At 46.9% G+C, this 27,645-nt stretch overlaps 1 protein-coding gene across 2 annotated transcripts in view; it reads right to left on the reverse strand.

Annotated features, from left to right (window-relative positions):
* Nucleotides 1-27,645, reverse strand: part of LOC137429045 (tetratricopeptide repeat protein 7B) — a 164,739-nt gene that overhangs the window by 33,375 nt on the left and 103,719 nt on the right. For both annotated transcript variants that reach the window (XM_068119061.2, XM_068119059.2), the window contains exon 10: nt 4,067-4,150. In XM_068119061.2, coding sequence (XP_067975162.2) covers nt 4,067-4,150 — 84 coding nt within the window. The remainder of the gene's footprint in view (nt 1-4,066; nt 4,151-27,645) is intronic.

A 27,645-nucleotide genomic window follows, 5' to 3' on the forward strand; every position in this document is an offset into this window, starting at 1 on the left:
AATGTTGAATGAAATAAGAACGAAGAAATATATGTCGGCATCATTGTTGACGTTTTTGTGCCGACTGTCATCAAAAGAAAGGTAATATATCTTAACGGAAAAGAAAAAGCGAATTTTTAATATACGAGGGCATGCCCGTACTATATCTATATCTAAAATTATATCCCCCCCTCTATTTACATGAAATGGTTTGGTCCATGAAATGTTTTGGTCCATTCGCAACGCCAAAGCGAACGGCGAACGCTTTACATGAAATGGTTTGGTCCATGAAATGTTTTGGTCCATTCGCAACGCCAAAGCGAACGGCGAACGGCTTGCGAGTACAGTGACAATCCCCCCGGGGTTTTAATTAGTTTTAAAACATCGTTTAACGCCAACATAGCGCCAACATAGTTTGCCGACGGGAAATAAATGAATACGCTCTCAAATGTGCCATCCGAGGCAGAGTGTGTTCGCCACGTTCGGCACACGCGATAGCTCGCTGCTCTCTGATTGGTTGAATCGTTTTTTGGACATAGCTCGGTAAGTAATTGTCCGATTAATATGAAACCTTGAAAAGGCACATCCTCGGGTCCCCAGCAATATACCTGGCAAGTTTCAAGTATATCGGACCCGTGGTTGTCGAGAAACAGCGGTCACAGACAAACAAACAAACGTACAAACAAACAAACGTACAAACAAACAAACACACAGAGATTACTGGAATTATAGATAGATGTCGACATTTTCCCCGACTGTTATTTTAGGCGGTGTATTTTCGTGTATCATCATGGCGCGATTTTTAAAAATATATCTCTGCATTTTCCCGTGTGTGCGTGAATGTTCTCAATTATTTCTGACACTGAGTCTGTATATTGAAACCCTGGTGTTGGGCTAGCGGCTAGGGTGCCGGCTTAGGATCCTAGGATCCTGGGTTCGAATCCCGGTCGATCGCTGAATTAACGCCAGGGGGGTTGACTCAGCCTGTCATCCTTCCGAGGTCGGCAAATTGAGTACCAATTCACTGGTAATTCCCTGTTTGTCGTTAAAGGCGGCAAAAAGGGTTGGCGTCAGGAAGGGCATCCGGCCGTAAAACATTGCTTCAAAAAGGGGACCGAAAAACAACAACAACCACGGTTCCCGAAAAAGGCCAACCCCCGCTTGTGGGGAAAAATGGCCTCTAAAGGTGGTTTATTTTTTTATTTTTTTTACCGAGTCTAAAACCATCGATAAAAATTAAATCAGATGGTGAATTCGATAAAATCGTGAGGGTGACTCAATGAATGGGCTTTATTTTACAGGCCTTTGAGAATTCATTTCGTTCTATAAACGGAAACTTTCATCGGATTTTCTTCCCGTTTTTTTTCAACCGAGTCTAACACTATGTTAGCGACTGTTAAAAATGAAATGATGCATCGAATTTGAGTTGAAATAAACCTGTGTGAGAGAGAAAGACAGCATGGGCCTAACTAAACAGGCCTCAAAGCTATTCGAGTTAATAAAATGGTGGATATTTGTTTACATGAAGCCTCTCCAAGAATGGGTGGAGCTACTCTGCAAACGGACTAAGCCACACCCCCGGACAGACGGTGACGAGACTTGTGACACTCTGAACAGAGTTCAAGTACATAAATCTAGTGAAGTAAAATGAGGGTTTTAAAGGATGTAGAAAAAACAAACAACTTTTCGGAAGTTTACCGCCGTTGATGCAACGTCTTTTACACCACCTTATTTAACACGTTAAAACAGTTATTTGTGCCTGTTGTTTTGTGTCCTTTACAACGCAACTAAAAACAGTTGTTTCCTGTTTGGATTTATCAATTTTGTTTCACTGCCAAACAGGCAGACAGTCTAAAACAATGACCGTATTCTTCGACCTACAAGTTGATATGGAATTTCATTCATAGACAAGTCGATTTGGAGTAGGCCACATCAACTACGGTAGTTAGGAAACCTGTCATTCAGAACAATCGAGGTGTGCATTCCTTCCTGACGCTGAACGCATCCATCGCTGCATATGGCTCTTCCATTCCAGGGTCGTGAATATCAATGAGATGCTTTGTGCCTATTCATTTATTGGAACTACTTGGTGGGCCGACCTTTCGGATAAATTGGGAATGCAAATAGTTTCACAACATGTTTGTTATCATGTACAGGTTTAGTATTTAAAACAAGCTCCACAATCAATATCAGCAAGCTGACTCATTGCACAATACTGTACATTTTGACGCAGTTCACTACTACTTGGTAAACACCTGACACCTGACACATGGTAACACAAGCACTCGATGTTTGTCCAGCTAGTTCTGCAGCCATGATTAGCCTTCTTGGTTTTCCCAACACCATATTCGTCTTTGTACATATACTCCATTTGTATTACTCTCCAGTGCTCTGATCGCACCAATCCTTGGCACCGCGGTAACGACTTCTCCACTCCGGATTCGTCACAGCCTGTTTGATTGCTCAATCGGAGATTTCTCGATTCCAGATTCACCGCGCGACTCACCCAAAAGTACAATCAGCGTGAGTGGAGCATGGCACCGTGGTAACGACTTCTCCACTCCGGATTCGTCACAGCCTGTTTGATTGCTCAATCGGAGATTTCTCGATTCCAGATTCACCGCGCGACTCACCCAAAAGTACAATCAGCGTGAGTGGAGCATGGTATCGCTCCAGGCTTTCCCAGCCCACAAGGCCTGCCTCTCCCTCCTTGTAACCCATCCACTCCACATCCGCATCTCTCCCACCCCGACAAGCAATCTCGGGCCATACATATTGTTGAGTACCCCTGTAACTGTTCTTTCAATTGTCCATTTGCGTTATTTATTAATTTGTTTATAATAAGTAGTAAAGTGAGATGAAAGTTTGGTTAGTGTAAACAAAATGTGCCCTGGGAACGCACCGCATTCCCACACATTATAACATTACGTCCATGGGAATATCTTGGCTGCTTAACGTTGCACTTTCTCGGAACGCATCCGTGATGTTAAGTACAAACTTGCTGTCGTGTGTCCTAAATTAACAATTATACAATTTATGTCAGAAAATATCACACTGCAATTTTTTCCCATTTACTCTGGGGCCCGTTGGTCCATTGCACCAAATTTCCATTGGTCTTCACCACCTTGTGGCATACCTGCCTGCTGGACTCAGGTTTTTTTTTAGATCATCGGGGACTTTTGGGTCTTCTGGGTCTTCGGGATATTTTGGGTTCTCAGGGACTTTTGGGTCTTCTGGATCTTTTGGGTACTCGGGGTCTTATCTATCTAAAGAGTTAAAAGGTAAATTTCAATAGTACATCATACGTACTTAATTAAGACGTATGCAATGAATAGACACAAAAAGTATGACAGACAGACAGACAGACAGACAGACAGACACACACACACACACACACACACACACACACACACACACACACACACACACACACACAATATCCATTTATAGTAGATGCAATTCAATGTTTAAACCATAAGCTTAAATGTCAATTCTGAATACAAATCTTATCTTATGCGAGTACAAGGCCGATATTGATTCTGTAGCTTGTTTTAAAACCTCTACATGATAACAAACATGTTGAAAATTATTTGCATTCCCAATTTATCCAAAAGATTGTCCCATAAAAAAAATAGTTCCAATAATATTCACAAAACAGCTCATTAATGTTCATGACCCTGGAAGTACCGTATGCAGCGATGCGTTGTGAGTGTCATGGAGGAATGAACTCCTCGGTCGTTCTGAATGACTATTTACTAACTACCGTTGTTGATCTAGCTTTGTCTTGTACTCCAAATCGACTTATCTATGTATGAAGGAGAGAAAATGGGAAGATTAGCAAATTCAAATTGTACTACACATCGACCTGTATGCTGCAAAATACAGAACTGCGCAATAAACAATGTACATAAAAAGAGTTTAATAACGAATGATTCACTGGGGAGGGGTAAAGCGACTTTCAGGCCACCTGTACAATGGACTTCTTTTGGCAGATCACATGTGACATTTTGGGAGGTTCAGAATAAATTAAATAGTACATCTGTGACAAAGGTCAGCATTGCCAAAAGGAAACAAATGTCTCACCTACCTTGCCAGAAGATGCCAGCGAAAGGGCTAACTGATACCAAAGATGAAACTCTTCAAATGAAAATTTCATGGCTCGATCCAAGCACTGCCAGGATGGAAGAAAATCATACATGCCAGACAATGTTTCTGATGTACCAAATGTCTTACAAATTGGTATCAAGTAAAACAAGCGTTACACCTAGGTCCCCCGTCGTTGAAGTGATGTGAGTTGACAAAGTGGAAGACGCAAGGCGGCCATCTTGGATTTTGACGTGGCGACCCAATTTTCAATATCGTTCTCCCTTATGCGTAGATACACCCACACACCACATTAGAAGTTAGTAGTTCGTTTATTTTTCAAGATATTCTGGCCACAAGGTTCTGACATACATGGCGGTGACCATCTTGGATTTCGACGTGGCGACCCAATTTTCAATAGCGTTCTTCCTTATGCGTAGATGCACCAGATTAGAAGTTAGTAGTTCGTTTATTTTTCAAGATATTCCGCTCACAAGGTTCAGACATACATGGCGGTGGCCATCTTGGATTTTGACGTGGCGACCGAATTTTCAATAGCGTTCTCCCTTATGCGTAGATACACCCACACAGCAGATTAGAAGTTAGTAATTCGTTTATTTTTCAAGATATTTAGCTCACAAGGTTTAGACATACATGGCGGTGGCCATCTTGGATTTTGACGTGGCGACCCAATTTTCAATGGCGTTCTTCCTTATGCGTAGATGCACCCACACACCAGATTAGAAGTTGGTATTTCCCTTATTTTTCAAGATATTTCGCTCACAAGGTTTAGACATACATGGCGGTGGCCATCTTGGATTTTGACGTGGCGACCCAATTTTCAATGGCGTTCTTCCTTATGCATAGATGCACCCACACACCAGATTAGAAGTTGGTATTTCCCTTATTTTTCAAGATATTCCGCTCACAAGGTTCAGACATACATGCCGGCGGCCATCTTGGATTTTGACGACCCAATTTTCAATGGCGTTCTTCCTTATGCCTAGATACACCCACACACCAGATTAGAAGTTGGAACTTCGCTGATTTTTCAACATATTCCGCTCACAAAGTTCAGACATACATGGCGGTGGCCATCTTGGATTTTGACGTGGGTTGCACCCACAGTCCCACACACCAAATTAGAATTCGGTCCTTCGCTTACGCACGCACGCACGCACGGACGGAGGGAGGGGAAAACCATAGTCCCCCTTTCGCTCCGCGGGACGACGGGGGACAATAATGGCCTTACAAGCACAAGCCTTACAGGGGGTTGACTCAGCCTGTCATCCTTCCGAGGTCGGCTAATTGAGTACCAGTTCACTGGTAATTCCCTGCTTGTCGTAAAAAGGCGACAAAAAGGGTTGGCGTCAGGAAGGGCATCCGGCCGTAAAACATTGCTTCAAAAAAGGGGACCAAAAAACAACAACAACCACGGTCCCCAAAAAAGGCCAACCCCCGCTTTGCGGGGAAAAATGGCCTCTAAAGGTGTTTTTAAAAAATTTTTATAAGCACAATATCAAAGCTAAATGACAAAATAACTAAATACCGTGTTATGACGGGTTTTAAACTTTACCAAAGAGATAACTTGGTTAGTTTGGTTATCTCTTCCCCCAAAACATTGCTTAGCATATCTCTTCCCACAGAAACATCCACATAACATGATGCTGCCACCACCATGCTTCCTTCACAGTAGGGATGTGAAGAATCATCATTTGACTTTAACATCTGATCCATGCGAATAACAATGTGACCAAGTCGATGACTGAGCATTTTTATTTTTGTTGAACACGCAGAAACTCACGCTATCGAATATCGGATCATATTGTTGGCTTAGCGGTTAGGGTGTCGGCTTGGGATCCTAGGATCCTGGGTTCAAATCCCGGTCGCTCGCTGAATTAACACCAGGGTGGTTGACTCAACCTGTCATCCTTCCGAGGTCGGCAAATTGAGTACCAGTTCACTGGTAATTCCCTGTGTGTCGCAAGAGGCGAGTAACAGGGTTGGCAGCAGGCAGGGCATCCGGCCATAAAACATTGCTTCAAAAAGGGGACCACGGTGCCCGAAAAAGGCCAACCCCTGCTCTGCGGGGAAAATGGCCTCGAAGGGTGGTTTTTATTTGTTCATTGTCGCGTCCCTGCCAATTAAGATCAGCTGAGACAGATGAGCCGAACCAGCATTACTCCTGAGGCGACCTCCCGATTATGGCGGTCAATTTGCGTGCGCAGGATGGAAGAGATACGAGGATAACGAGGCGTTTGACTAAACGAAACACAAGGGTTTATTCCGAAACCACAAACGAGCACACACAGCAAATCAAATGCACAATGAGAATTTAATGAAAACGAGCGTTACGCCTTGGTCCCCCGTCGTTGAAGTGATGTGAGTTGACAAAGTGGAAGACGCAAGGTGGCCATCTTGGATTTTGACGTGGCGACCCAATTTTCAATAGCGTTCTTCCTTATGTGTAGATACACCCACACACCAGATTAGAAGTTGGTACTTCGCTTATCTTTCAAGATATTCCGCTCACAAGGTTCAGACATACATGGTGTCAGACATACATGGCGACAGCCATCTTGGGTTTTGACGTGGCGACCCAATTTTCAACAGCGTTCTTCCTTATGCGTAGATACACCCACACACCAGATTAGAAGTTAGTAGTTCATTCATTTTTCAAGATATTTCGCTCACAAGGTTCAGACATGTATATGGTGGCGGCCATCTTGGATTTTGAGGTGGCGACCCAATTTTCAATAGCGTTCTTCCTGATGCCAATATACACCCACACACCAGATTAGAAGTTGGTACTTCGCTTATTTTCAAGATATTCCACTCACAACGTTCAGACATACATGGCGGCGGCCATCTTGGATTTTGACGTGGCGACCCAATTTTCAATAGCGTTCTTCCTTATGCGTAGATACACCCACACACCAGATTAGAAGTTGGTGCTTCGCTTATTTTTCAAGATATTCCGCTCACAAGGTTCAGACATACGGGGCGTCAGACATACATGGCGGCGGCCATCTTGGATTTTGACGTGGCGACACAATTTTCAATGGCGTTCTTCCTTATGCGTAGATACACCCACACACCAGATTAGAAGTTAGTAGTTCGTTTATTTTTCAAGATATTTCGCTCACAAGGTTCAGCCATGTATATGGTGGCAGCCATCTTGGATTTTGACGTGGCGACCCAATTTTCATTGGCGTTCTTCATTATGCCTAGATACACCCACACACCAGATTAGAAGTCGGTACTTCGCTTATTTTTCAAAATATTCCGCTCACAAGGTTCAGACATACATGGCGGCGGCCATCTTGGATTTTGACGTGGCGACCCAATTTTCAATAGCGTTCTACCTTATGCCTAGATACACCCACACACCAGATTAGAAGTTGGTACTTCGCTTATTTTTCAAGATATTCCGCTCACAAGGTTCAGACATACATTGCGTGAGACATACATGGTGGCGGCCATCTTGGATTTTGACGTGGGTTGCACCCACACACCAAATTAGAGTTCGGTCCTTCGCTTACGCACGCACGCACGCCCGCACGCACGCACACATGCACGGACGCACGCACACACGGACGGAGGGGAAAACCATCGTACCCCTTTTGCTCCGCGGTGCGACGGGGGGAAATAAGGCGCGGACGAAAAATAAATGTTGATAAAATAAATTCTACTTTGAGCGACCCTCCACGCAGTTACAAATACGAACACACAGGGAAAAGTAATACAATAAAAACTAGGTCCCCCATCGGTGAAGTGATGTGAGTTGACAAAGTGGAAGACGCAAGGCGGCCATCTTGGATTTTGACGTGGCGACCCAATTTTCAATAGCGTTCTTCCTTATGCGTAGATACACCCACACACCAGATTATAAGTTGGTGCTTCGCTTATTTTTCAAGATATTCCGCTCACAAGGTTCAGACATACGTGGCGTCAGACATACATGGCGGCGGCCATCTTGGATTTCGACGTGGCGACACAATTTTCAATGGCGTTCTTCCTTATGCGTAGATACACCCACACACCAGATTAGAAGTTAGTAGTTCGTTTATTTTTCAAGATATTTCGCTCACAAGGTTCAGCCATGTATATGGTGGCAGCCATCTTGGATTTTGACGTGGCGACCCAATTTTCATTGGCGTTCTTCATTATGCCTAGATACACCCACACACCAGATTAGAAGTTGGTACTTCGCTTATTTTTCAAGATATTCCGCTCACAAGGTTCAGACATACATGGCGGCGGCCATCTTGGATTTTGACGTGGCGACCCAATTTTCAATCGCGTTCTTCCTTATGCCTAGATACACCCACACACCAGATTAGAAGTTGGTACTTCGCTTATTTTTCAAGATATTCCGCTCACAAGGTTCAGACATACATTGCGTCAGACATACATGGTGGCGGCCATCTTGGTTTTGACGTGGGTTGCACCCACACACCAAATTAGAGTTCGGTCCTTCGCTTACGCACGCATGCACGGACGCATGCACGCACGCCCGCACGCACGCACACATGCACGGACGCACGCACACACGGACGGAGGGGAAAACCATAGTACCCCTTTTGCTCCGCGGTGCGACGGGGGGAAATAAGGCGCGGACGAAAAATAAATGTTGAGATAAAATAAATTCTACTTTGAGTGACCCTCCACGCAGTTACAAATACGAACACACAGGGAAAAGTAACACAATAAAAACTAGGTCCCCCATCGGTGAAGTGATGTGAGTTGACAAAGTGGAAGACGCAAGGCGGCCATCTTGGATTTTGACTTGGCGACCCAATTTTCAATAGTGTTCTCCCTTAAGCGTAGATACACCCACACACCAGATTATAAGTTAGTAGTTCGTTTATTTTTCAAGATATTTCGCTCACAAGGTTCAGACATATATAGGGTGGTGGCCATCTTGGATTTTGACGTGGCGACCCAATTTTCAATAGCGTTCTTCCATATGCCTAGATACACCCACACACCGGAATAGAAGTTAGTAGTTCGTTTATTTTTCAAGATATTTCGCTCACAAGGTTCAGACATATATATATATATATGGTGGCGGCCATCTTGGATTTTGACGTGGCGGCCCAATTTTCAATAGCGTTCTTCCATATGCGTAGATACACCCACACACCAGATTAGAAGTTGGTAGTTCGTTCATTTTTCAAGATATTCCGCTCACAAGGTTCAGACATACGTGGCGTCAGACATACATGGCGGCGGCCATCTTGGATTTTGACGTGGCGACCCAATTTTCAATGGCGTTCTTCCTTATGCGTAGATACACCCACACACCAGATTAGAAGTTAGTAGTTCGTTTATTTTTCAAGATATTTCGCTCACAAGGTTCAGACATGTATATGGTGGCGGCTATCTTGGATTTTGACGTGGCGACCCAATTTTCATTAGCGTTCTTCCTTATGCCTAGATACACCCACACACCAGATTAGAAGTTGGTACTTCGCTTATTTTTCAAGATATTCCGCTCACGAGGTTTTTTTTTTTTGGTTTTTTTTTTGTATACAAGATCGAGGCTCGTGAAAGAGCGAACATTAATCACACAGAAAGACAAACAGACACATAAAACAAATAACATCGGGAGCGGTAGACAAGATGGGGAGAGAGGGGGAAGGACACAAACACAACATTTGAGAGCAGGGACCGAGAGACATGGAGACATCGAGAGATCTGTGGGAGGGAGAGGGCTTTGGGGGGGAGGCATGTGAAGGGGGGGAGGCATGTGAAGGGGGGGAGGCATGTGAAGGGGGGGGGGGGTGGGAGAGGTATAAACATATGGACACTGCCAGGATTTCCAGGAAATAAGTTGGAATTTCAAACAAGGTGGATCTGGGGTGAATTAGTGGGGGTAGAAAAGATCAAGGTTATGGATGGGGGAAGATAAGAGATGGTGGTGAACAGCTGTTTTAAAGACCTGGAGGGAGGAGAGGGATTGAAGGGAGTGTGGGAGTTTGTTCCACAGGCGGGAGAAAAGAGGAATGAAAGAGTGAAGGTGAGCAGAGAGCCGAGATTTCGGCAGTTTAACCATCAGAGGGTTGCTGGCAGATCTTGTGCGACCTGTAGGAATATTTGGGGGACAGAGCACAGAGAGAGCTGGGGGAGCAAGGCCGGAGAGGAGTCGGTAGAAGACAGAAAGACCACCTACCTGCCTGCGGTGAGTGAGTGAAAGGCCCTCAGAGATAGCTTCATCGCGGGAGATGGCGGCGGCCAGGTTCAGACATACATGGCGGCGGCCATCTTGGATTTTGACGTGGCGACCCAATTTTCAATAGCGTTCTTCCATATGCCTAGATACACCCACACACCAGATTAGAAGTTAGTAGTTCGTTTATTTTTCAAGATATTTCGCTCATAAGGTTCAGACATATATATATATATATATGGTGGCGGCCATCTTGGATGTTGACGTGGCGACCCAATTTTCAATAGCGTTCTTCCGTATGCCTAGATACACCCACACACCAGATTAGAAGTTGGAACTTCGCTTATTTTTCAAGATATTCCGCTCACAAGGTTCAGACATACATGGCGGCGGCCATCTTGGATTTTGACGTGGCGGCCCAATTTTCAATAGCGTTCTTCCTTATGCGTAGATACACCCACAGTCCCACACACAAGATTAGACATTAGTAGTTCGTTTATTTTTCAAGATATTTCACTCAAGGTTCAGACATATATATGGTGGCGGCCATCTTGGATTTTGACGTGGCGACCCAATTTTCATTAGCGTTATTTCTTATGCCTAGTAACACCCACACACCTGATTAGACGTTGGTACTTTGCTTATTTTTCAAGATATTCCGCTCACAAGGTTCATGATATTCCGCTCACATTTTTCAAGATATTCCGCTCACATTTTTCAAGATATTCCGCTCACAGACATGCATGGCGGCGGCCATCTTGAATATTGACGTGGTGACCCAATTTTCAATAGAGTTCTTCCTTATGCCTAGATACACCGACACACCAGATTAGACGTTGGTACTTCGCTTATTTTTCAAGATATTCCGCTCACAAGGTTCAGACATACATGGCGTCAGACATACATGGCGGCGGCCATCTTGGATTTTGACGTGGGTTGCACCCACACACCAAATTAGAATTCGGTCCTTTGCTTACGCACGCACGCACGCCCGCCCGCACGGACGGACACACGGACAGAGGGGAAAACAATAGTCCCCCTTTCGCTCCGCGGTGCGACGGGGGACAATGAAATCCCCCCTTGGCCGGCACTTAGTTTTGGCCCAAAATGGGTCGTTTTTGGAAGGTTGGTGGCAGTGAAGAAGTCTCGGGCCACTCGAAGCGGAAAGCGCACAAGATGGCGACGGCACCGAAAGCGTTGCACGTCGAAGACGCTTCAAGCGTGAGGCGAGCAGACAAGATGGCCTCCTTTCTCCTCCACCATCTGAGGAAGTACACGCGGCCTCCAGCTTCCTTATGAGCCAACAATAAGCGACGCTCCTTCGCAATCGCCGCAGTAGAAACTATCTCCTCACAGCCCGCACAAAATGGCCAAGACTTCTCCTTCAACAAGAACCACATGCTCTCTTATTCCTCTCCCGCAAGAGCCAATCGCGAAGCTTCACTTTTAGCTCGCCTAGGTCATCCTCCCGCGTCATTCCAGACGCGTGGCCTGCCGGTCCCGTTTCCCCACGCTCCTTGCACGGTCGCTCCGCCTCCCCTGAGCAGGTCCTTTTGCCGTAAGTGTCCATAGGGCAAGCTTAGCTTGGCCGGCAGTTCATGGGGTGTGCTTAATGGCCGGCCGTGTTGGCAAAAACGTTAGGAATGGGGACAGAGGGTTTGACACACAGGGGAAATTAGCCTTAAATCCGATTACTAATTTACACGTCATCATCCCTCGTATAATCATCATCCCTCGTATAATGAACATTTTTTAAACACAACCATAAGCTACATTTTCCAGGCTTACATCGAAATGCTCATACGCGTCACACGGTCCATGCTATTTCCTAAACAATTCTGCTTTTCCAACAGTATTCTCTTACCTACCGCCATAAACGTAACAATATATACACACAATACAATACAGTACTGTATCTGTAGAGTGGTCCATATTCACAAAGAGCTGAGCCACACATTCACAGGTTACTGAAAATCATGAGAGAGAGAGAAAACGAAGACATTCTGGTAATAAAGAGGGATGGATATTGTGCAAAATGTCTTGTCCCAAGTTAAAAGGACAGGACAAGTTACACCTTAATGACGAAAATTGTACAACAGCATTGAATCAATTAACATTTGGGTATTATGAAAATTAACCTGTGCAGGTGGGAGGTTTGGTGGGGCTTGAAGCAAAGGCGATAAAAGATCATTTATTCATACATAGATTTAAGAGAAGAAGCCCCTAAAATTGAGAAACAAGTTATCTTCCCAGGATTGGCTGCAGTACATTGGCTAAAATTGAGAAATACGTTATCTTCCCAGGATTGGCTGCAGTACTACAACAACAACAACAACAACAACAACAACAACATGCATTTTAAGGCCATTTTCCCTGCTAGGGTGGGGGTTAGCCTAGCGGGCCCCATGACAATCTTCTCCATTTTGCCATATTTTCTGCATCTCTCCTTGTTAACCCCCTTGCCCGCATTTCTTCTTCGACCATCTTTAGCCAAGTCTTTCTCGGTCTTCCCCGTCCTCTACTTCCTTCTCCATTCATTTCCATCACTCTTCTCAACCAGTCACTTTCATCCTTCCTCAACACATGACCAAACCATCTCAACCTGTTCCTCTTCACAGCATCAATCACAGGCTCTATTCCCATCATCTTTCGCAATTCATCATTTGTCTTCCTCTCTCTCAACGATACTCCGCACATCCACCGAACCATTCGCATTTCCACCCTTTCCAACCTTCGTTGCTGCTCTACGTTCATTACCCATGTCTCGCTCCCATAAATCATAACACTTCTCACACATGCAGCATACACCTTTCCCTTCAGCTTCAACAACACTCCCCTCCTCATCAGCACGCCACTCAGTTCCCAAAACTTCTTCCATGCACATCTCACTCTAGCAACCGTTGCCGAGTCTGATCCACCTTCTCCATTCAGCATGTCTCCGAGGTAGCAAAATGTTTTCACACCTTCCAGCCTCACGCCATCTCCAAGATCCAACTCAACATTTCCTCCATCTGCAGCTCCCTCTGTGCACACCTTACATTTGAATGTAGCTGCCACACTGGTTAATGACCCTCTCAGACCACTACATTTTTGATGAACCCACTCAGCGCACATTGCACATTGAATGGAGTTCACTCCGACACCCTTCCTGCACATAGCACATGGCCACTTCCCAGTTCTTTCCAACTCACCACATGCTTTACCACTTGCCATCACCTTCGTCTTTCCGATATTCACCTTCAGACCTTTTGTCTCCATACATTCCTTCCACTTGTTCATCTTTTCCTTTAGTCCATCCATACTTTCCGCAAACAACACCAGATCATCTGCATACAACAACTCCCACGGTAAACCCCCCTTTACGTTCCGAGCCAACACCTCCATCACAGCTACAAATAGTGGTGGACTTAGTACCGACCCCTGATGCACTCCCACCTTCACCTCAAACTCACCACTGTTCCCGTCCTTCATCCTTACAGCTGTGCACGCTCTTTTGTACATTGCCATTGGCAATGGCAATCATTGGCAATGATTGGCTGCAGTACATTGGCTAAAATTGAGAAATAAGTTATCTTCCCAGGATTGGCTGCAGTACATTGGCTAAAATTGAGAAACAAGTTATCTTCCCAGGATTGGCTGCAGTATATTGGTTAAAATTGAGAAACAAATTATCTTCCCAGGATTTGCTACAGTACATTCGCTAAAATTGAGAAACAAGTTATCTTCCCAGGATTGGCTGCATTACATTGGCTAAAATTGAGAAACAAGTTATCTTCCCAGGATTGGCTGCAGTATATTGGTTAAAATTGAGAAACAAGTTATCTTCCCAGGATTGGCTGCAGTGCATTGGCTAAAATTGAGAAACAAGTTATCTTCCCAGGATTGGCTGCAGTATATTGGCTAAAATTGGCTAAAATTGAGAAACAAGCATAAAACCTTGCCAGGATTGGCTGTAGCTCTGCGAAGCCCATGCTTAATGTTGCCCCTGAGACTTTGGATCCCCACTCATCCCATATTTCCCAAATGAATGTTCTGAAACCGGATACAGCCCTATTACTCGATGGTCCACAGGATCACTCTGACTTAAATCTTTCAATCTCACATAAGGGAGTGCCCAGAGGGGGGTGGGGAGGGGTTCCCCAAAATCAGCAGCGGTTTGAACTACAACCTCAAGAAATGACAGTCAGCCTACTCCGGGGGAGGGAGGGGAGGTATTTAAAATTTTTTAAAATTGTTCATTGCTGTTCCCAGAACAGTTTTGTGCACCACAGACAGGTTAGTGTGTACAGGCCTTTCCTGTTGGTCAAGACAGGATGCATGCAGCAATAGATGGCATGGCACTTGCTTCATGGTACAGACTACAGTGAAGGTGGTCTGTCTTGAGATATACAGTGCGTATCAAAAAAAAGGTAATCCGAATTCAAGGGGTTAATATGCAAAGGTTATTAATTTTGACAATTTACTGGGGTTTACCAATTATGAGGAGATCCTCAGCGTTCCATTGATACCTTCCATGCATCGTTGCTGTCACACATGACCGAGTACATGTTCATTGAAAATGACAAGTTCAAATCGCATTTTTACAAGTTTGGATAATCGATGCAAGTCAGGATAATTGGTGCAAAATGAATGTCAGATGTGAACTTTTCTCAGGAATGATTGGCCTTTATGCATCCACACCTTCAACATGTCCACCTCCCCTTTCAACACAAAGCTCACAGCGGCAGAGCATGCCCTGAACTGCTCGTCTCACCATAGCCGGGTCATTGCGCAAAGCATCCACTTCATGTTGAATACGGCCCTGCAATTCGTCAAGATCACGGGGAGGAGTTACAAACACCTTGTTCTTTAAATGTCCCCAAAGGAAATAATCACATGGTGTGAGGTCAGGTGATCACCTGACCACTTCCACAAAGTCCCAACCAAACAGTCCACTTTTGTCGATTCATGTTGTTGTCAAAATTAAATTCCGGGGGTTGTCCTGTCGGTGCATATTCCAAGAACATTATGGGTATTGACCTTGCCGTCCATGGCGAAAGCAGCTTCATCGCCGATAACGAGATACCGCTTTAAATTGACATCAGCTTTGCAACGTGCTATCAACCATCTGGCAAGCACCACCCTCCTGGCAAAATCCCCTGGCATAAGTTGATGCCGGATGTGAATCCGATGTGGATGTTGGTGGAGGTCCAGTCTTGTGATTGGGTTGAATGTTGCCCAAGGCAATCGCGTCCCATTTAGTCTTGCGCTGGTATCCCTAGGATGCTCCAAAACTTGCTGCCTTACTGCTGCAATGTTCATTTCCGATCGCCCAGTGCGCCTCCTACCAGAATTATCCTTGTTGCGGTTGAGGCTAGTGCCATGCTCTTGGTATTTTCTAACATTCGCGAAGATGGTTTTGACTGCTGGAGGCTCCCGTTCTAGGAAACGTTCCCTGAACGCATCACGAGTTCGCTGCAAACTTCCAGTTTGGTGAAAGGTTGTAACCACGAAGGTCCGCTGTTCAGTCGTAAGTTGAACCATCTTTTCAATGACTCAGACTGTCTCTAAACCCATACACTGCAGGCCCATCTTAAATACCCATCTTAAACAAAGGATGATGCAACCGACGATTACCAGACCAGCTTAACAATTTTACATAATCAACTTGGCAGTCGACAAGTAATGCGTCCATTTCAAACTGTCTTGCACCGATTATCCAAACTTGTAAAAATGCGATTTGAACTTGTCATTTTCAATGAACATGTACTCGGTCATGTGTGACAGCAATGATGCATGAAAGGCATCAATGGAAAGCTGAGGATCTCCTCATAATTGGTAAACCACATGTAAATTGTCAAACTAAATAACCTTTGCATATTAACCCCTTGAATTCGGATTACCTTTTTTTTTGATGTGCACTGTATATATATATATTGTTATGAATTTGAGAATGGTGTTTTTTTTGTGTTGTAAAATATCACCCTCCTTCCTCCAGTTGTGTATAAAGGTCAAAAGGGCGTCCCTTAATTAGGTCATATACAATCACGTTAGCCAATCATAGATTTCCTCCTTGTTGGTAGTTTATTTCCTTATTCTATGTAGGTTAAGGCTGTGTCTTCCATTAATTGACACTCCATTGCACCAAATTCAGACAAGGTAGATTCCCTGCACATTCCCCTTTCCTCAATTGCCAACTGCATTGAGCGGTTCGCTGAATTCTGCTGCAGCTGTGGGTTGTTGTTTTCGCTGCAAGACTCCATTAGCCACGAGGTCGTCTCTTAGCCAAAGGTGGGAGGAGTCGGCCAAGCACCGGGAACAAGGCGTGGCCTTGCCAGCGCCTCCTCTAAGGGCGGGATCGGTGAGCCCTCGCGACCAATCAGGGCCGAGGCGACCTCACCGATGGGCGTGTCCTGGAGGCCGGCGGCTTGATCGCCCGAAGGAGATATAAGCGCGCGGGGAAGCCTTTGGGAGGGTTGCGTCAGAGATACGGCAGATGCGTGACCCAGCTGATTTCTGCAGAGAGCCGCTTCAACCAGCCGCGTGAAGCCCTGACGGGGCAGCGAGTGACCCTGCCGATGTGCGGTGTAAAGCCGAATACAAGGAGCTGCCGGCTCCTCGCTTCCCGCCCGGAGTGGACCTGCTCGCTGTGCCCTGTGATTCCACCTGCTCATCCCTCCAAACGATTCCTGTCCTTCCATCCTTCTGTGTACGTGAGTTTGTTTTGTGTGTTCTGTCCTGGGTAATAAGTAAGTCTGTATAAACTAGAAATTGCACTGTGTCCTTCTGGTCCGTCCCCCTTTCTACATTATTTTATTATCTTTCCTTCTCCTTGGTTTCTTTGGTCTTGTAAATAGTAGTAATAAATTATAGTCGTATTTCAAACCCTTTTTGCCTTTGTCTTCTTCTTCTTCACATCCGTCGTCTTTGTCTTTTCCCCATTGAATACCTGTGGCACGATTTGGCCAACGTTTGAGAATCGGGTCTAGTCATTGTTAACAGTTCGTGCCGCGGCTGCCATCCGCTCGGTAAAGTAACATCTTATCCGCGGTCGCGAACGAAGCTGCTCACCGGCCTTTCCAGAGGTCGTGGTGCAGCTTCAGGGACCACGTCGGTCAGTAACAAACGAGGGGACTAATCCCCCCTCAAAAGGGAACCATAGGCCGACGTTGGGTTCCGTAACAATTGGTGTCGGGAGCGAGATACGGACCTGAAGCGCTTAGCGCGCTCAAATTACGAGTGGGCCGAAATTTTGTTTTATAAAATCCGAAATTTTAAAATCGTGCCATGGATGGTCAAGATGATCGGATGCCGGTGGGGGAACTAGAAGAGGGGTTAGGGGTAACCCAGGACCACAGGGAAGAAATGGAGGAGAGCAATGAGGAGGTGGTTGAGGAGGTATCAGGTGTGAAAAATGGCGCCCTCGCGCACGTGGTTGTAGCGGCACCAAATTTAGCCGCGCCCGTGGTCGCAGCAGCCGAGCCCGAGATGCCAGAGTACATGCGAGTCTTTATGATTCAAATGATGGCAAAAATGCATGCCCAAAGACATAAATCCACCCGAGAGCGAAGAGAAATGGGTGGCCAGATGGAAGATGGGTTAAACAATATGGGAAATAAATTTGAGGGGAAATTTGAGGGGTTGGACAATAAATTTGAGGGGTTGGACATTAATTTGAGGGGTTAGACAACGGGATAAAAGGGGTGAAAAATGGGTTAACGGGGGTGGAAAATAGAATGGCTGCCCAGGAGAATCAGATAGAGGGGGTGAAAAATGGGTTAGGGGGGTTAGAAAACAAGATGGAAAACAAATTGCGGGAAATAGGGGAGCAATCCGCCCGGGAAATCAAACAGATGGGGAACCAGATAGAGGAGGTGAAAATCGGGTTGGAAGGTAAACTGGATGCTCAGAGGGATGAATTGGGAAAGATGAGGGTGGCATCTACTAAAGAAATGGAGGAGATGGGGGAGGAAATAAGACGAGATGTAAGCGAGGAGGTCTCGGGGGTGCGCGAGGAGGTAAAGCGAGGTGAGAAGCGTATGGAGAAAGAGGTGAGAAATGGGACGGCCAAGTTACAAGGGGGCATAGAAGATCTGACGCAGGAGGTGGAACAGCTGACGGTGGGACAAAGGGAACTAGTGGAGCAGGTGGAAAAGAACACTGCGGTACTAGGAGGGTTGAAAGCGACCCAAAAAGAAATCAAAAATGACTTACTAATCAGCTTCACTGGCTCCCCATCCCCCAGAGAATCCAGTACAAAATCCTCCTCTTGACATACAAAGCCCTCCATAACCTGGCCCCATCCTACCCGGCTGACCTCCTCTCCAGACACACTCCCACCCGCAACCTCCGCTCTGCTGGTACCAACCTCCTGACCCCCTCCATCCGGACCAAATTCAGATCCTGGGGGGACAGGGCCTTCTCCATCGCTGCTCCCACCCTCTGGAACTCACTACCTCACACCATCAGAGACTCCTCCTCACTCACCACATTCAAAACATCACCAAAGACCCACCTGTTCAACACTGCATTCAACATTCAACCCACAGCATTTAACCCCTGACTATCTCTTCTCCTTCTCCCTCCTTTTGCTTTAAGTATTTCCCTATTGATTCTTGTCTTTTTGCAATTGTTGTTTTCATGTATTGTTATGCATTATGTTTTCCACTCTGTCAAAGCGCCTTTGGGCTTCTTGAAAAGCACTATACAAAATAAATGAATTATTATAATTACTTAATAGCGACGAAGAGGGAATGTCAGATGGTACGTGAGGGACTGACAACGAGGTTGGACGAGGTGACGGAGGCAATGGAGACAAAGGACCGGGAGGTGAGGACGCACATAGAAATGGTCAAGGTGGCATTAGAGGACGAAATTGAGGAGACGCACCGGGAAATAAAAGAGGTGAAGCAAAAATTAGAGGAAGTGGAAGAGGGGGTGAGTGAAATTAAGAAGAGACGGAGGGAAACTAAGAGAGAAATACAGGAGGAGGTGATGGAATATGTACAAGGTCGGTGCTCAAATCGTGATGGTGTGCTTGCTAACCAAATAAAGAGTTTGCAGGTGGCGAAGGAGGTGCGAAGACGAGGTACCGAGGTGAGTGGCGGTATACTCGGGAATGTATATGGTGTGAGGGAAGATTCAGTCGGCTTGGGGGTTGGTTTGGACTCGGGTGTTCGTGAGAGGCCGCTGGTAAAGTGTGCGACAGGTACGGAGTGCGAAGGAGGAGGTGTGCGAGAATGTCCGACTATGGGGTGTGTGAGGAAAAAGTGCGCGCCGAGGAGTGAGTGTGCTGTCGAGAGTGAGTTGGTCGTAGTGCGTGTGCGGGGGGGCACATGGAAGCGCGTAGTAGGGAGTGTTACAGGGGATGTAACGGAAGCATGCACACCTGTGGTGAGTGTTACGGAGGGTGTAACGGGAGAGTGTGCGCAAGAGGATGCGCGAGAAAGGTGTGTAATGGACGGGTGTGTGAGAAAAAAATGCGCGACCGAGAGTGGTGGTGAAAGTAGTGAGAGTGACACGGAGCGTGAGTTGGTTGTGGCAGGTGAGAGAGGAAGTACACCTGGAATGGAAGGATGCACACCTGGAATGGTAGAGTGCGTATGGGAATGCACACTGGAGTTGGTAGTGAGGCACGTGATTGGGTGTGCAAGTGAGTGCACACCCATGGTTGTCACAGAGGAGGTGACCGAGGAGGGGGCGCGAAGAGGTGTGTTGGTGAAGTGTGCGAACGATGAGTGTGTGCAAAGGTGTGTGGTGTTCAGGTGTGTGACCAAGTCTGTGAGCGGAATGAGTGCACCTGGGTGTGTAAGAGAAGGTGCAATGACAAATAGCATGGAGACGGCTGGATGTGTGAGCAAGGAACGGAACGCGGGGTGTGAGCATGCAAGTGGAGCATCGACGCTAAACGGGTTAGCGGTTAGAACGACGTTTAGCCGAAGCGGGCCCTCGGTTCGTGCCGGGCAGCTTCGTGTGCAGCGGGGACCAGCGGGGATCGTAATCGCGGCGGTTTGGAAAGAACCGCCGTACGCGGTCCACGCCGGGCCTTGCTCTGAATGGCCGCGTCCGAGCTCCGCTCAGCGGAGCGGGCGGCCCGGTCGGAAGGGTCGTCATGGCGACCCCTTTTTGTTGCGGCGTTCCGGCAGGGCGAGATCGGGCCATTGGACGGCTCCGTGCCGAGATGGTGCGTGGGATCTTGGCCCGAGTAAACCTCCTTCCCTGCACCGAAGGCCGGACGGATCCAGCCGCCGGCACCAAGCAACCCGCATTCATTGCTCGGCTTTGGAGATGAATTGGCGCACCGAGAGGCTCAAGTGAGTAGACGGGTGATGATGATAGTGTTTTGGACCCGAAATTGAAAAGCAAAATTTGATGATTGGCAAAGGATTGGCAGATTGATGATTGGCAGATGATTGGTAGTGATTGGCAAATTTTTAATTGGCTGGAATTTGGTGTGCAAAATTGGTAGTGGAAGATACCCGATGTGATGGGATGGCAACTCTGCCATCCCTCACAGCGGGGGCAAAGGAGCACTAGTTATGGGGTTTATGGCAGTGAAAACTAGCCCAGGAGGGTTAGGATATCGTGTGTAGGGATCTAGAGAAGATGACCATAGGTAACGGTAAGGTTAGGTAGTGACAATGATACCTGTAGTGGGGACGCAGGTAGATTAGTTGGATGATAATGACGAGGGAGCACAATAATGTAAGGGGCGACGGGGAAGCGCGAGTTTTAGCAGGGCACCAGGTAGATTAGATGATGCCGTGTGAGTGTTGGAGGTGTATTCAGAAGTGTATTGTGAAAAGTGTATGAGTGAGTGTTGATATCGAGCAAATGAGGAATTGCTAGGCAATGCTCGGGAGAGATGTGTGTGTGACCGTGGGAGAATTTGGGTGCCTGAGGCAATGGTGTTTGAGGATCGAAAGTGTATTGAGCGTGGAAGTGTATGGAGCAGTGGGTGAGGAACGATTGAGATTGCACAGGTGTGCAACTGAACAGGTGTATGGAGCAGTGTATGAGTGAGTGATGGTGATGTGTGTTGTGTTGACCAAATGGTCCAGGAAGGAAGGAGGGTGCAGGTGGCACCAGGTGAGATTGCACAGGTGTGCAACTGCAGGTGTATGGAGAATGGTTGTGTGGAATACATGGAGTGTGGAATGGATGGTCGTGGAGTGAGTATGGTGGAAACTGTGGAATGGAGTGGATGGTGTGAAGGTGTGAATGGGGGAAGAATGCACCCCCATCACGAATACCCGGGGAGGGTAGTGTAAGTGTTAGGTAGAGGGTACAGGTAAATTGTGGTTGGATATTGGCATTTGTGGTGCGTGGTGGAAGAATGGTGATTGAATGGGTGCATTAGTGTCGTGGAAATGACTGGGCGTGTGGCTTGTTAGTGTGTGTAGTTGGTTGAGCACTCCACCACTGTTAGGATGTCGGCCAGGTGAGGCCGCAGGTGGGCTCTGGGAGCCGGTAGGGTTGTTGTGGATGGGGCCCGAAGATCCGGAGGACGGACCCGGGTAGCCCAGTGCCAGAGGGCACCGAGGGGTGACAGAGCCAGGAGGGGCCTTCCCCAGTTAGATAGGTTAGGTGAGGAGCAGGTAAGCTCGGAGGCAACTACAGTGGTGGAGGTGTGCAGGTGGGTAGACCTGCTGGGAGAGCCACACGCCCCAGTCCTGAAATTGTGCAAGGGCACAGGGAGTTGAATCGGGGGAGTGAGACCCTAAATTGATGAAGCACCACAGTTGGTCAATGGGAATTTGGTTCTTAAAACCGCATAAAGTAAGATTGCCAATGGATTGGCAGGGAAAGACCCCGGGTAGTGTAAAGTGTGTTAATGTCATTTAGAAGATAGTTAGGATTAAGAATCTCCTCACACCATCTACATCCACTCACCTGGGATGACGTACCTCCACACCATGGTTTTTATTATTTTATTGTGCAAATGTTTTGGATTGTGAGATGCATCATGACGTGGGTGTGACATTGTGCTGATGTTCCATCTCTCCCTCCTTATGAGGATTGATGATGAGTTGGTGATGGCAAATTTTGAAGTAGAGGGATTGTGAAGACGAATTTGGTATAGGGGAAATATGGGGAAGACGAGACATTAGTGACGAATTTGTAAATGTGTAAATTGTTGTACATATGGGGTAAGGGCAAGGGTAGAGTAGGTGACAGGGGGGGGTGACGTACGGTAGGGACGAGCTTTCTCACTTCGCTCTCCGTACGCACCTCATTTTGCATTGCCTTATTGATGTGTACCCTTGTGACCTTACCCCTCGCTAACCTGTCTTTCTCTCCCCCCCCCCACCCCCCCCCTTGTCTCCCACATGAGGACTGTGCGCCACTGGGCGCCGAGGGGAGCGTGCGGGAGTCCGCCATTGTGCGCCCGAAACTCTCGCAACCACCGCTGCCTGCATCGATGCACCACGTATGGACCACATGTCTGTGGCTGAGCACCACTGATGGACCCCATGGGTTGGGGCATGGCCCCTCTGCTGGAACCGGCCATGAAGGCCCGAGATCTTGCTGGCGGACCTTGGTTACAGGGCACCGATGCCACACAGGTGAACCAACCACAATAGTCGGCCCTGTGGGCCATAAATAAATAAAAAATGGACACGTTTTCTGTGCGAGTTTTATTATGTCCAAATAGGCCGCCAGCAAAGAAGTTGACAACATCTGGAAGATAACAATAGCCAGCAGAGGGAGCCGAAGAGCAAGACACCACCAAGGGTTTGTTGTTTTTATTTTTATGAAACTGTGGTGACTGTGCACCGATTGGTGCTTGATGGTGTTTTTTATGCGTTGTGGGTGCTTTCTGGTGCGTCGATGCAGGGCAGACTGTCTCCCCCCCAACAGAACAATCACAGGTCCTGGGTTAGTTTTGTAAATAAAAGAGTCACTGTAAATAATGCTCCCCACCGTAAATGTATAGTTTGAAGACCATTCCGCAATTCGGTTAGCTGTGGGCGTAAATCTGTTAGGCAGGGTGCAATGGAGCAGCGGGACATATTTATTTATGTTTTAAAACTGTCACACTCAGGGTCAGGTTAAATGTAGAGGGAACTACACCTACGTGTCACACTAAAAGTAAAAGGAATAGGCCCGGGACGTGCCTAAGAGGAGGAGGGTGCAGTGTTATGAATTTGAGAATGGTGTTTTTTTTGTGTTGTAAAATATCACCCTCCTTCCTCCAGTTGTGTATAAAGGTCAAAAGGGCGTCCCTTAATTAGGTCATATACAATCACGTTAGCCAATCATAGATTTCCTCCTTGTTGGTAGTATATTTCCTTATTCTATGTAGGTTAAGGCTGTGTCTTCCATTAATTGACACTCCATTGCACCGAATTCAGACAAGGTAGATTCCCTGCATATTCCCCTTTCCTCAATTGCCAACTGCATTTAGCGGTTCGCTGAATTCTGCTGCAGCTGTGGGTTGTTGTTTTCGCTGCAAGACTCCATTAGCCACGAGGTCGTCTCGGAGCCAAAGGTAGGAGGAGTCGGCCAAGCGCCGGGAACAAGGCGTGGCCTTGCCAGCGCCTCCTCTAAGGGTGGGATCGGTGAGCCCTCGCGACCAATCAGGCCCGAGGCGACCTCACCGATGGGCGTGTCCTGGAGGCCGGCGGCTTGATCGCCCGAAGGAGATATAAGCGCGCGCGGAAGCCTTTGGGAGGGTTGCGTCAGAGATACGGCAGATGCGTGACCCAGCTGATTTCTGCAGAGAGCCGCTTCAACCAGCCCCGTTTCAACCAGCCGCGTGAAGCCCTGACGGGGCAGCGAGTGACCCTGCCGGTGTGCGGTGTAAAGCCGAATAAAAGGAGCTGCCGGCTCCTCGCTTCCCGCCCGGAGTGGACCTGCTCGCTGTGCCCTGTGATTCCACCTGCTCATCCCTCCAAACGATTCCTGTCCTTCCATCCTTCTGTGTACGTGAGTTTGTTTTGTGTGTTCTGTCCTGGGTAATAAGTAAGTCTGTATAAGCTAGAAATTGCACTGTGTCCTTCTGGTCCGTCCCCCTTTCTACATTATTTTATTATCTTTCCTTCTCCTTGGTTTCTTTGGTCTTGTAAATAGTAGTAATAAATTATAGTCGTATTTCAAACCCTTTTTGCCTTTGTCTTCTTCTTCTTCACATCCATCGTCTTTGTCTTTTCCCCATTGAATACCTGTGGCACGATTTGGCCAACATTTGAGAATCGGGTCTAGTCATTGTTAACAGTTCGTGCCGCGGCTGCCATCCGCTCGGTAAAGTAACATCTTATCCGCGGTCGCGAACGAAGCTGCTCACCGGCCTTTCCGGAGGTCGCGGTGCAGCTTCAGGGACCACGTCGGTCAGTAACAAACGAGGGGACTAATCCCCCCTCAAAAGGGAACCATAGGCCGACGTTGGGTTCCGTAACAATATATATATACCAGCTTAGCTCAGCTCGCTGTGCTCCCCTCACCACACGTCGTTACTGAGGGACGTCGTTACTGAGGAACGGGCTTGTTTTGGCTGAGGATAATGACTGTACCTGAGTTGCTGTGTTGTCATGATTTACACCAATAATAATACAAACAATTATTTTACACAAATCTATTTGTAGTGTTTGAGATATTACATTTTTATAAACAATTTAGGTTGAAGATATATGTTGAATTTTTATTTATTTATTCAAAAAAGAACAACACATACATACGGGAGGGGTAGGTGCAGACTGGAAGTTTGGGACGATTACACCTCACCACCACGTAATTCAAAACACCTCACCACCACGTAATCCAAAACACCTCACCACCACGTAATCCAAAACCTCACCACCACGTAATTAAAAACACCTCACCACCACATAAATAAAAACACCCCAGCACCACGTAATCCAAAACACCTCACCACCACGTAATTCAAAACATCTCATCACCACGTAAATAAAAACACCTCACCACCACATAAATAAAAACACCTCAGCACCACGTAATCCAAAACACCTCACCACCACGTAATTAAAAACACCTCACCACCACGTAATTAAAAACACCTCACCACCACGTAATCCAAAACACCTCACCACCACGTAATTAAAACACCTCACCACTACGTAATTAAAAACACCTCAGCACCACGTAATTCAAAACATCTCATCACCACGTAAATAAAAACACCTCAGCACCACGTAATTCAAAGCACCTTCACCACGTAATTCAAAACACCTCATCACCACGTAATTCAAAACACCTCATCACCACGTAATTCAAAACACCTCATCACCACATAATTCAAAACACCTCACCACAACGTAATTCAAAACACCTCACCACCACGTAATTAAAAACACCTCACCACCACGTAATTAAAAACACCTCACCACCACGTAATCCAAAACACCTCACCACCACCTGATTCAAAACACCTCACCACCACGTGATTCAAAACACCCCACCACCACGTGATTCAAAACACCTCACCACCACGTGATTCAAAACACCTCACCACCACGTAATTCAAAAACACCTCACCACCACGTAAGTCAAAACACCTCACCACCACGTAATTCAAAACACCTCACCACCATGAAATTCAAAACACCTCACCACCACGTGATTCAAAACACCTCACCACCACGTGATTCAAAACACCTCACCACCACGTAATTCAAAACACCTCACCACCACGTAATTCAAAACACCTCACCACCACGTAATTCAAAACACCTCACCACCACGAAATTCAAAACACCTCACCACCACGTGATTCAAAACACCTCACCACCACGTGATTCAAAACACCTCACCACCACGTTATTAAAAACACCTCACCACCACGTTATTAAAAACACTTCACAACCACGGAAACAAAAGTTTGAAGGAATAGTTCAGTGACAACACAGACACTCTCTCATGCACAGATTTATCCCATCTCGTCTTCAGTTGTCATACCCTTCCTCCCGTCTATGGTACACTGAATCATGTGGTGAGGCAGTTGCCCTGAAACAACTTGCCTTCACCTCATGGAAGGCTAATCCAATTGAAGGAAATCTCAGTTTCTTTCACAAAGCTCGGAACAAGTGTGTGTCTACCCTCAGGAGAGCCAGGAAACAACATATCTCGACTCTCAAGAGTGAACTCACAAACCTGTCTCCCTCTTCCAAATCATGGTGGCGTCTGGTCAAATCTGTTTCTGGTGTTTGTTCCCCCTTTTGTTACACAGCCCAGAACGTGGGTGCCCATGATAACTTTCATCTCAAAGCGAGTGGACAACATCAGGATTCCAACATCAGGAAGGGGTACCCGGTCACCAAGGACCGGGTACCCCTTCTCCTCTACTCAAACGCAAAATGGGACTGTATGACAAAACCCATTATGATGTACTGTTTCCTTCACCTGTACACACTCAAGGGCAAGAACAAATGCTGCTCGCGTTTTGGAAAGCCAATAGGAAGGCTTGGGTGACGACAGCAATCTTCATAGACTGGTTTCATAATTGTTTCATCTCTCAGTTTGAGAGGTACCTAGCGGAACAAATCCTTGCGTGGACCTCAACGTGGCTTACCCGGATGTAGAGGTGATCTTCCTGCCACCCAACACCACCTCCCTGGACCAGCCACTCGACCAAGGCGTAATTTCCACTTTTAAAACTTATTACACCAGCCACAACTTTCGCCGCATTTTGGATGCAATGGATACCCATGGCTCACTGTCGGGCAGTGTTGGAAAGAGTACAACATTGCCCACTGCATTGACGCCATCAAGGATTTGATGGATGAAGCGAGAGCCTCCACCATCAACATGCGCTGGCACAACCTGCGGCCACAGGCAGTGAAAAGCTTCACAGGATTTCCAAACAACACTGTGGAGAGAAATGAAATTGTCAGGTTGGCATGGCAGGTGGGAAGGGAAGGCTTTGACGACATGCAGCCTGAGGAGTTGGAGGATCTTATCGCCTCACATGGTGACGAGCTCACCGAGGAGGAATTGGAGGCCATTACCAAGGATTCTGAGGAGGCGGACAGTGATGAGGAGGAATAGGTGATAAAGTTCATCCTCACCGTCAAATTCCTGGGTGAGGTGCTGCAGGACATGCGGGTTATGCTGACAGGGTGCAAGCAGCCGACCCGGTCATGGAGCGTTACCTCAAGTTTAAGAGGGTGTTGGATGATGTGATGCTCCCATTCAAAGAGGTGCATCAAAACCTGCAGTAATCTGCCAGGCAGTTTTCCATCACGCATTTCTTCCACCCTGGTCCCTCTACCTTAAGAGAATCAGCACCTTCTCCTGCCTAACCTGCCTCCCCCTCAATGCAAGACTCATCATTGACCTCATCAGCGACCTCACCTGCACCCTCTCTTGCCTCCCCTCAGTGCAAGAGTCATCAGCTACCTCACCTGTGTCAGCTTCAGCACCCTCTCCTACATTCATTCCGGTGCACAACTCATCAGCAACGTCACCTGGGTCAC

This window comes from Myxine glutinosa, chromosome 6, assembly GCF_964187855.1.
Source record: "Myxine glutinosa chromosome 6, kmMyxGlut1.1, whole genome shotgun sequence".
NCBI classification, from domain to species: Eukaryota; Metazoa; Chordata; class Myxini; order Myxiniformes; family Myxinidae; genus Myxine; species Myxine glutinosa.